This window comes from Oncorhynchus mykiss, chromosome 8 (genome assembly GCF_013265735.2).
Source record: "Oncorhynchus mykiss isolate Arlee chromosome 8, USDA_OmykA_1.1, whole genome shotgun sequence".
Classification (NCBI taxonomy): domain Eukaryota; kingdom Metazoa; phylum Chordata; class Actinopteri; order Salmoniformes; family Salmonidae; genus Oncorhynchus; species Oncorhynchus mykiss.
The window spans coordinates 59,668,444-59,679,903 of record NC_048572.1 but is presented as its reverse complement, the minus strand read 5'-3'; the positions used below and the strand labels follow the sequence as shown (position 1 = coordinate 59,679,903).

The 11,460-nt window shown below is 42.6% G+C and overlaps 1 protein-coding gene across 1 annotated transcript; it reads left to right on the top strand.

Annotated features, from left to right (window-relative positions):
- Positions 1 to 285: 285 nt before the first annotated feature.
- Positions 286 to 4,142, top strand: LOC110513039 (ladderlectin-like). The gene is made up of 6 exons (XM_036985817.1): positions 286 to 394; positions 1,570 to 1,657; positions 1,992 to 2,107; positions 2,424 to 2,615; positions 3,624 to 3,738; positions 3,858 to 4,142. Exons 1-5 carry the CDS (start codon positions 380 to 382, stop codon positions 3,672 to 3,674), a joined length of 462 nt encoding a protein of 153 aa, XP_036841712.1. The 5' UTR covers positions 286 to 379; the 3' UTR covers positions 3,675 to 3,738; positions 3,858 to 4,142.
- The last annotated feature ends 7,318 nt before the right edge of the window (positions 4,143 to 11,460 follow it).

The window sequence follows — 11,460 nt, the reverse complement described above, 5'->3', positions numbered from 1 at the left end:
GAAAAAGCCTTGAATGAGTAGGTGTGTCCAAACTTTTGACTGGTACTGTATATATGTATATATGTTAACTTTTTATAGATTTGTTACATTTTCACAAAAGTTGTGCTATAATAGTGGACCACAGGCAAAGATATTTTTCCAGCACCCCAATTGAAAATAACATTCATTAAAAGTACCCTGCACCAACAAACTTCTTCCCGTGGCTATACGTTTTGGTTTCTGCCCTAACACAACACAGCTGATTCAAATGATAAAAGCTTGATGATTAGTTGATTATTTGACCGGTTAAAGGATGAGAAAGGGAGGGGTCTGACTGGATGGGTCCTTAAAAAAGGAGAGCAGGAAGCAGTAGAACTCAACTCACAAACAGAGCGCTGACATGACCAGACTACAGGTGAGAGTTCAACATAGTCATCTAGTACTGTATCTGCTTTCATCCCAAATGGTAATTTATGACCAGTACCCATCGGGCATATGTGACCCTATTCAAATGTAGTGCGTTACATAGGACAGGGGTCTCCAACAGGTCATAGTAGTTTGCCAAACAATTCAGATTTTTAAAATAGATTTTTTTCACGTGTCAAACAACTGTCAAACAAATCTCAAGTATCAGACACTGCAAGTTACTAAATCAACGCGACTTGACGTTATCCCACCTCTGGTTAGTCAACTATTGGCTTAAAACGTCACATTTAAAACCATATCTGCCAATTAATTTCCAGCAATATTGCCCTGTCTGTCGCTGACTCCCTGTGTAGCCAGTTGATGCCTAGTGGGTTGCCAGATTCTTTCACGACTAAGTATTAACTGCAAGGTATACTTGTCAAAAGTATAGAAATTGTATCTATTGATATTTGCAAACCTTGCCATGAAATGAGCAGCAATTGGCAATACAGAACCATCGCTAGACTGGCACATTCGACCATGCATTGCTTTCTCATGTGTTACTTTTCTTCCAGACATAAAATAAATGGTATTCTGATGTGATTTAAGCACTGCCATGGACTCAGAACATTACATTTTGTTCTCCATTACCAATTGTAATTGAGTGAGAAACCAGGAAATTGAACTGAGAGCATTTATGAAAATGGCTGTAATTTGGGTTTTAAAATCACAGCTTTTTTTATAGGGCCCCTTTAGTAGTTTATTACCCATTTTACTGTGTCTTTTGCCAGAACGGTACACTGAAGAGTTGTAGGGCAGAGAAGAATGAGCCTATTTGAAAGAAGTCGCTTGCGACGTGTGTATTAAAAAAAGGTAGCTCATGCCAGGCAAGTTGAGTCTCCTGCTCTAGAAAAATGTACTTTACCAGCCAATTTAATTTGCAAAAAGGTGACTTACTAGGTGTGCCATGCATCGGGGTTAGTTAGCTAGGGTGCTGTTTTGGGGAGAACCCAAGAGCATAGACTTCTCCTTATTCCCGTGTGCCAGGCTAATCTACTCTGTGGTGGAAGAGATGATTCCTGGTATTCCTTAGCCCTTCATTAGTTGAATGTGTTAAGTGGACTTGCTGGGGTACTTGAGGAGAGGTTGGGGAAACACTGATGGCTTATCTCGTGTGTCTCTCAGGAGACTATCACCATGGCGACGTTGACCCTTCTACTGCTTCTCAGCGCTGCCTTTACACTGGGTGACAGAATGACTTTGAACATAGCAAGTAAGAGTCAGCCTCACACTTTAAATCACGAGTGTCAAACTCATTCCACGGAGTCTCTTGCATCTGCAGTTGGCTTACCTTTCAATGAAGACCTAGACAACCAGGTGAGGGGAGTTCCTTACTAATTAGTGACCTAAATTGATCAATCGAGGGAGGAGCGAAAACCTGTAGACGCTCTGTGGAATGAGTTTGTGCTTTACATCATTGATTGTGTATGTTTTGTTGTAGTGTGGCATGACTGATCTCCAAATGTTATTTTTGACGCAAGGGTCAGTCTGGACTATCCTTTAAAGTCTGCTGCAATTTCAGAACCCTCCCTGTCTTCTCCTTTCAGATGATTTGGTGAGATTTGCAGCAGACCAAAGAAACCCATGCCCCAGAGGCTGGTTCCAATTTAATTCACGCTGCTTCATGTTTGTCAAAACTGCAAGGACATGGCCCAATGCAGAGGTATAATGCTTACCTTCTACAATTGAAGTCAACTTAGTTTTTTGAGTTAAAGGTGCTTTGGCCTTATTTTAACAGGCGCCTCATGTAAAATACTGAACCTCCCCTTAATATGCTGTAATTGCAATTTTCTATAGGCTTTTCAATATTGTGTGGAGTTGGGCCCTCTTGTATATTAGAACCCTCAAGGCATGGGTTAAGACTGAGATGAACTAATTCCTATATTTGAGAGTCCAGAAGACAAATTCTCAGACTGGACAACTGACTAATACTTCCATTATGACATGTCTTCTTTGTCTCTGTGTACTGCTTGCTCTAGCGCCACTGTCAGTTACTTGGAGAAAAACTGAAGCCTGTGTACAACACTGTAAAGTACCTTGGCGCAAACCTGGCATCTGTGCACAGCTATGAAGAGTTCCAATTTCTACAGGCGGTGGTGTTGGTCGCGACTGGCAGTTTCCCTCTTACCTGGATTGGTGGATTTGATGCTGTTCAAGCAAAGGTGGAAAAGGTACCCAAAGTGAAGATGCCTTAATACTTAAGACTAATAAAACCATCAGCTCAGAGTAGGTGTTAAGACACTGGTCAGACAACTCTGTGCCAGGAGTAATCAACTCGCCAGTTTCTCAGCTGGTAATGACCACAGTTTGAGGTACCGCAGAGGAAAGATTGACATTCGCAACTCGAGTTCTACGTGGAATTTGGATATTACCATTATATCCACACTCCCACTTTAATAACTGTAAATTGCTTTGGCACAGTAGGCATGAAGTTACTTGCCTACCTTTTAACCAAACATAATTCAAGAAAACATGGCCCGATGTCATGTCTTTAAACTGATATGTGATTTTAAGTATTTAGGCATGCCTCGTGTGAAGTCATTGTCAAAAGCAAAATAAATACTGTTGGTTGTAGGTCTAGATTTGAGTTGATCATCTCCAAATATCCAGAGCAATTGCCACAGATACTCCATTGGCCTCTAACGATGTGAAGAGTCTGCAATGTCGGGCAGATTCGAGGGACAGGCACAATTCCGAGAAATGGTTTTCTCAGTTTCTGGCATGTCATGTGTGCTACTTGTATCAGTACTTGTAACAACCTAAGCATTACAAAACGTATATTTGCTCAAATAAGCCATTATGTTTTTCGTTAATGAAATTCGACATCTTATTGGCGGCCATACAAAAACGAGTTGCTTGGTGACCAGGAAAAACGCTACCCGCTTGAGAAGGCAGATTTTGGGCTTAGTTACCCTTCTCGCTTCGCCTCTTCCTCTTTGCTATGGCGCAGAAACAACTTACTAGCTGTCTTTTTCTATTTTTGGGATTTCTAGAAATGTGGTTGTAGTATCAACACTTGTGTATTTTTTTCACCCAACAGTTCCATTGTCAGTCTGCACGTTTTGGTAGTGGTGGCTTTTACCGTTTTGTTGGAGGAAAGACCATAAATGTTGTGCTTGCTGAACAATTTCTAAAATGCATGTAACATTTGATACTGAGATCTCACTACTTCCACACAGGACAGGCTATGGTTCTGGAGTGACGGCTCCAAATTTGATCACGAGAGCTAGGCTGAAGGGGAGCCGAATAACCGCAATGGTGCCAGAGAGCCATGTATTCAGATCAACTTTGGCGGTACATTATCATTCATCAAATTAAACTTTTTTGAGCAAGTTTAACAAATAAATGTGACCTACTTTTCTCTTTTCGTGTGTACATCGAGAGGTAATTTCTATTTCGTGTTTCCTCTTAAGCTGAAAACGGCTGGAACGATGAATCATGTGGAAAGAGCTATCCCTCCGTGTGCTCCATAAGAACCTGTTTAATCCTTCAAACTGTCAATTGAAACCAAAAATGCTACTCTGGTGTCAGCATCCTAACTGCAAATGTTTCATGTTATAGTGAATTACTTTGAAGGTATTTGTTGCTGTAAAATACGTTTGACTTGTTGTGTAACTATTGTAGCTTGTCAATAAAACTGGTGTACGTATTTAATCTCATGAGTGGTTATTAAACATTGCTTCACTTTGTTTCTTGAAGAAGCAGTCTGGGTGTCTGTTCAGTGGGCATTTAAATTCTTTGATCCATTGTTTCTTGAAGAATAGAATTCTCTTAGGACCCAAACAGTTGTAAAAAAAATGTTGTCTCACTGTCAACTGTGTAAAATTTCAGCAGACTTAACATGTTTAAATATTTAAGAACATGAGCTATAAACTGAACAAGTACCACAGATGGAATATGTCCCTGAACCAAGGGGGGCTGTCAAAAGTAAGTCAGTGACTGGCCACCAGCCGCATTAAGTACTGCAGTGCATCTCCTCATGGACTGCACCAGGGTTGCCAGTTCTTGCTGTGAGATGTTACCCCACTCTTCCACGAAGGCACCTGCAAGTTTCCGGACAATTCTGGGGGGAATGGTCCTAGCCCTCACCCGCCGACCCAACAGGTCTCAGACGTGCTCAATGGGATTGAAATCCGGGCTCTTCGCTAGCCATGGCTGAACACTGGCATTCCAGTCTTGCAGGAAATCACCCACAGAACTAGCAGTGTGGTGTTTTTGATGCTGGAGGGTCATGTCAGGATGAGGGAGGAGGATGTCTTCCCTGTACTGCACAGTGTTGAGATTGCCTGCTATGACAGCAACCTCAGTCCGATGTGACACACCTCCCCAGACCAAGATGGACCATCGCCCTCCCAATTGATCCTGCTCCAGAGTACAGGCCTTGTGTAACACTTGGACAACAAATGCGACTCCGACCATCACCTCTGGTGAGACATCCGCAACTCGTCAGTTAATTTTTTTTTTTTTTTTTTTTTGGCCAGTCCTGTCTGGTCCAGCGAGGGTGGGTTTGTGCTCGTAGGTCACGTTGTTGCCGGTGACGTCTGGTGAGGACCTGCCTACAAGACCTCAGTCCAGCGCCTCTCAGCCTATTGCGGACAGTCTGAGCACTGATGGAGGGATTGTGCCTTCCTTGTGTAGCTCGGGCAGTTGCCATCCTGTCCCTGTCACGCAGGTGTGATGTTCCGATCCTATGCAGCTGTTACACGTGTTCTGTCACTGCAAGGACGATCAGCTGTCGGTCCTGTCGCCGTAATGCCTCCTTGCAGCATGCCTAAGGCACGTTCATGCAGATGAGCAGGGACCCTGGGCGTCTTGTCTTTCAGTCAGAAAAGCCCCTCTAGTGTACGTTTTAACTGCCCTTACTTGCCTGTAAGCTGTTAATGTCCAAATGACCTTTCCACAGGTGCCTAGTCATTAACAAGTGCCGGGAAAGTGTTTCAACCTTTCACAATGAAGATCTGAAGTTAATTTGTACATTTCCAATTATCTTTGAAAGACAGGGTCCTGTAATAGGGATGTACTTTTTGGGTGAGTTTATTACTCCATAAACTGTTTCTTTTAAAAGGAGAACATTTTCACATGCATGTCAGTGTGTTGTCTGTGAATATTAGTGTTACATTTCCCCACCTCATCTGTTCCCTGTAGACCATGTAGTGGGGCAGCCGTTTGGTTTGCATCCCAGAATGTAGCTTTGCGTTTCTACACTCTCGCTGGGTAAAGACTGTGTGTACAAGATGAATTTAAAGTCAACTGTTCTGCCTGCGGATATGGAGCATGGACCTGTTCATTGGACGTGCTGTTTTCGGCTCTCTCGACCTCAATGCTCGGCTATGAAAAGCCAACTGACGTTTTACTCCTGATGTCCTGACCTGTTGCACCCTCTACAACCACTGTGATTATTATGTCACCCTGCTGGTCATCTAAGAACGTTTCAACAACTTGAACGATCTGGCCTTAATGGCAACGTACTCTAATCTCCACCTGGCACAGCCAAAAGAGGACTGGCCACCCCTCAGCATGGTTCCTCTCTAGCTAGTTCAGCGGAGGCTGCTTAGGGGAGGATGGTTCATGTCTGGAAGGGTATCAAACACTTGATTTACGTATTATTATTAAAAAACACTATCACATCAATACAGGGACATTTCTGTGAATACAATGGGGGGGAATGAAATAACCTTTTATGCCAGATATCATTTACAGGGTAAATGGGAAAAATATATTTTAAAATGAGTTTCTTAAACTTTTGGGATAACTAGACAAGGTACTCTCTTTTGACCACAGCATGGGTTGGTCAGTTCCATAGCAATATGTTGAATTATAATCACCCAAAATTACCTAATTGCCAATCACTTCCACTTATTGTTGCATTTTTTTAAATCCAAAATGTTCAAGTCATTCATTTGTAATCTTGGGGAAAAAAAAGAACCTCAGTGTTAAGTCAAAGTAAAGGAAGTGGAATTTCTTTGCAAACCATGTATTTTCTCTGAGTAATATTAACCTGAGATTTATCGATGAACTCATCAAACGCCAAAAACTCCCCAGTGTTGTCTACCAAATCACGTGAAAAATTAATACCTTTGTCAAACCAAAGGCCTTTGAAAATGGAATTCCTATTAATTGTATTGACTCTTATTCCAAGTCAATGTTTTGTTGGGGGAAAAATTATGCTTGAATATCATTTTCTAGAAAAATAACATTTTCTGGTGAAACTTAGACAATTTCACAGGTAATTCTAAGAATCAAATTATATTTCATTAGGATTTCAAGTCCAAGTTTATTAAACAGACTATTAGGGATATGATACCACATAGAGCTAGGATTAGACCGACAATTTCAACCAGTTAATTCTAAAAGCACCCACTAACGACTCAAAATCAACAGCCTGTAAACCTCCACGATCGTAGTCTTTCCCTAATTGTGATTTCCGAATATGTGTTTTATTCCTCCAATTAATTGAAATGTTTTGTGTTACTAGAAGAAAGGAAAAGGGACTGATTTGGGTAAGTGATTCTAAATAAACCATCTGTCTTGGACAAAAGAATATGACCCAGAATTTAGATATCACGTTGCAGCCACTGACTTAATGAAACTCTCATGGAATGAGTCCTATTATCGATGTTTAAAGATTCTCTATCTGGAACGTTTCTAGTGATAACAATTCCTAAATATTTAACTTCCTTGTAACCAGGTATGGTGGCAATGTTGACGGGGTCACCACAATAAATTGGCATGAGATCACATTTGTTAAGTTTGATCAAAATGGCGCCGAAGCAGAAGGCAAACGTTTTACGTGCCCCCAACCGATTGTGTTTTTTGTTCGTTTATCTGCATTGTTTGTAACTTTAATTTGTATTTTTTATTTTTTTAAACAATTTTTGGACAAAATGTTGTCCAAAAATTCTTATGACCGAAAATAACTTCTTGACACCAGAACTGCGATTACTCACCACGGACTCGCAGAATCCTTTTATTTCTTCCACGACTCTGACGAGCCCAAGGCAGAGGATATACGGCTCCCTCAGGAACAGGCCCTGACCCCAGTGATCTGTGTGAAGAGGAGGCGGAGAAAGAGAGGCCGGAGGGTGGGCTGCCTGCTGAGGAGTAGGAGGCGATTGAATAAACCCCCACTCCCCTCAATTCTGCTAGCAAACATGCAACCTTTGGACAATAAAATGGACAGGTTATTGGGAAGATTAAACTACCAACGGGACATTAATAACTAACATCACAGAGTCGTGGCTGAACAACGACAATATCAATATACAACATAGCTGGCTGGTTGTACAATGTACTGGCAGGATAGAACAGCGGCATCTGGAAAGACAAGGGGCGGTGGTCTAATGTATTTTTGTAAACAACAGCTGGTGCACAATATCTAAGGAAGTCTCGCCTGAGGTAGAGTTTCTCATGATAAGCTGCAGACCACATTACCTGCCGAGAGAGTTTTCATCTATATTCTTTGTAGCTGTTTACATACCACCACAGTCAGACCCTGGCACCAAGATAGCATTGAATGAGATGTATTCCACCTTAAGCAAATAAGAAAATGCTCACCCAGAGGCTGCGCTCCTAGGAGCCGTGGACTAATGCAGGGAAACTTAAATCAGTTTTACCTCATGTCTATCAACATGTTACATGTGCAACCAGAGGGAAAAGAACTCTGGACCACCTATACTCCACACACAGAGATGCTTACAAAGCTCTCCTTCGCCCTCCATTTGGAAAATCTGACCATAATTCTATCCTCCTGATTCCTGCTTACAAGCAAAAATTAAAGCAGGAAGCACCAGTGATCAATAAAAAAGTGGTAAGATGAAGCAGATGCTAAACTACAGGACTGTTTTGCTTGCACAGACTGGAATATGTTCTGGGATTTCTCCAATGGCATTGAGGAGTACATCACATCTGTCATTGGCTTCATCAATAAGTGCATTGATGACGTCGTCCACACAGTGACCGTACATAAATACCCCAACCAGAAACCATGGATTACAGGCAGCATCCGCACTGAGCTAAAGGCTAGAGCTGCCACTTTCAAGGAGCGGGACTCTAACCCGTAAGCTTATAAGAAATCACACTATGCCTTCTGACGAACCATCAAACAGGCAAAGCGTCAATACAGGACTAAGATTGAGTTGTACTAAACTGGTTCTGATGCTCGTCTGATGTGGCAGGGCCTGCAAACCATTACAGACTACAAAGGGAAGCACACCCGAGAGCTGCCCAGTGACACGAGCCTACCGGACAAGCTAAACTACTTCTATGCACGCTTCAAGGCAAATAACACTGAAACATGCATACCAGCTGTAAAGGAAGACTGTGTGATCACGCTCTCCACAGGCGATGTGAGTTAGACCTATCGACAGGTCAACATTCCCAAGGCCGCAGGGCCAGACGGATTACCAGGATGTGTACTGTGAGCATGCACTGACCAACTGGCATGGGTCTTCACTGACATTTTCCACCTCACCCTGTCCGAGTCTGTAATACCAACATGTTTTTAGCAGACGACCATAGTGCCTGTGCCCAAGAACCCTAAGGGTCTAAATGACTACCGACCCGTAGCACACACGTCTGTAGCCATGAAGTGCTTTGAAAGGCTGGTCATGGCTTACATTAACACCATCATCCCAGAAACCCTAGACCCACTCCAATTTGCATACCACCCCAACAGATCCACAGATGATGCAATCACTATTGCGCTCCACACTGCCCTTTCCCACCTGGACAGAAGGATCACCTATGTGAGAATGCTATTCATTGAGGATAGCTCAGCATTCAACACCATAGTGCCCTCAAAGCTCATCAATAAGCTAAGGACCCTGGGACTGAACACTTCCCTTTGCAACTGGATCCTGGTCTTCCTGGCAGGCCACCCCCAGGTGGTAAGGGTAGGTAACAACACATCCACCACGCTGATCCTCAACACAGGGGTACCTCAGGGGTGTGTGCTCAGCCCCCTTCTGTACTCTCTGTTCACTCATGACTGCACAGCCAGGCACAACTCCAACACCATCATTAAATTAGCTGATGACACAACAGTGGAAGGCCTGATCACTGACAATGACGAGACAGACTATAGGGAGGAGGTCAGAGACCTGGCTGCTCCACTACATCGACGGGGTGTAGTGGAGCAGATTGAGAGCGTCACGTTCCTTGGTGTCCACATCACCAACAAACTAACATGGTCCAAGCACACCATGACAGTCATGAAGCGGTCACGACAACCTATTCCCCCTCAGGAGACTGAAAGATTTGTCATGGGTCCTCAGATCCTCAAAAGGTTCTACAGCTGCATCATCGAGAGCATCCAGACTGGTTGCATCACTGCTTGGTATGGCAACTGCTCGGCCTCCGACCGCAAAGCACTACAGAGGTTAGTGCGAACAGCCCAGTAAGTTCATCACTGGGGCCAAGTCATTCAGGACCTGTATACCAGGCAGTGTCGGAGGAAGGCCCTGAAAATTGTCAAGGACTCCAGCCACCCTAGTCATAGACTGTTCTCTCTGCTACCGCACGGCAAGCGAGCGCCAAATCTAGGTCCAAGAGACTCCTAAATAGCTTCTACCCCCAAGCCATAAGACTCCTGAACATCTAATCAAATGGCTACCCAGACTATTTGTTGCTGCTACTCTGTTATTATCTATGCATAATCACTTTAATAGCTCTATCTACATGTACATACTACCTCAATTTACTGCTGCTCTTTAATCATTTGTTATTCTTATCTCTCTTTTTTAAAACTTTTTTTTGTATAGGTATTTTCTTAACTGCATTGTGCTTGTAAGTAAGCATTTCACTGTAAGGTCTACACTTGTTGTATTCGGCGCATGTGACAAATACAATTTGATTTAAAGGTCATTTCAAAGCATTTACAGCAACTGATCAAGATCTTCTATCAGGTGGTCAATATTGATAAATATTTATTCAAATCTAACCACAGGAACAGCAAACATTTGAAGCATCCCTTTTGTATGACCTTTTTTATAAAGTGTGAACACAGATAGACACGTTTCTGTTTGCACTGTAGGTCCATGAAACTATGCTAGGAAAAGTTACAATATAATATACATTGTTTTCCTGCCTTGTATCTTGTGCGACTCACCCATATACTCAGACTTTTAGGGCAGTAAAATACACTGATCAATCATGGGGCATAGTACTGTATAAAAAGTAATTTAAGCCATACTGTAGTTTGTACACAAACTGCCTGGTATTCAGTAGCTCTTTGGTGTTCTGCCTTAGAGCGACTGCTTTTGGGGCAATAATGTTCATGCGGCACAGGCCCATATAAAAAGAACACCAATGGGATACATCCCAAATGACAACCTATTGTCTTTATAGTGCACTACTTTTGACCGAAGCCCTATGGGAATAGGGTGCCATTTGGGACACAAGCATGGTGAGAGGAGGATCCTCACATACATAGTCATGCTCTGAAGAACTGGTCTATGTGCCAAGGCAGCTGTTTCACAAGCTTCACACATGGATTTACTCTGGTTTTCATTGGGGCTTGGTTTCAGTTTTAGGGCTGGGCACCAGAACAAATCACCAAAATGTCATTGGGCAGGTGGAGATCAAGGTTCTGTGGCCAGAACATGTACTTGAGACTGCTGTTATTCAATCATAATAATAATAATACACTATATTGTAAGTGATGGGCATCTTTGTTAAAGTTGGATTTTTCAAAATAGGCCTTTTCTAGATTTAAGCAGGCAGCTGTTCTATTTAAATTAACTTTCATGTTGCAGAACATAGATATTCTCACTCACTCACTCACTCACTCACTCACTCACTCACTCACTCACATACACACACACAAATTATAACAATTCAATTAATTGGTGAGATTTTGGAGTGATTTGTGATAGGGCTATCTTTCCATAACGAATATTGGCAAGATCTCCTAATATTTAGAAATGACCCAATTATTTATGCAGGCATGTGTGCTGTGCTTGCCTTGTCCGCGCTTTATATCACCTTCGACAGTTCCAAACTTGACCAGCGGGTGGAGGC

Excerpts from the sequence above, each read along its gene's own strand:
- LOC110513039 (XM_036985817.1), top strand. Across the intron at positions 1,658-1,991 it reads AATGACTTTGAACATAGCAA|ATGATTTGGTGAGATTTGCA; the intron begins GTAAGAGTCAGC and ends TTCTCCTTTCAG. Across the intron at positions 2,108-2,423 it reads GGACATGGCCCAATGCAGAG|CGCCACTGTCAGTTACTTGG; the intron begins GTATAATGCTTA and ends TGCTTGCTCTAG.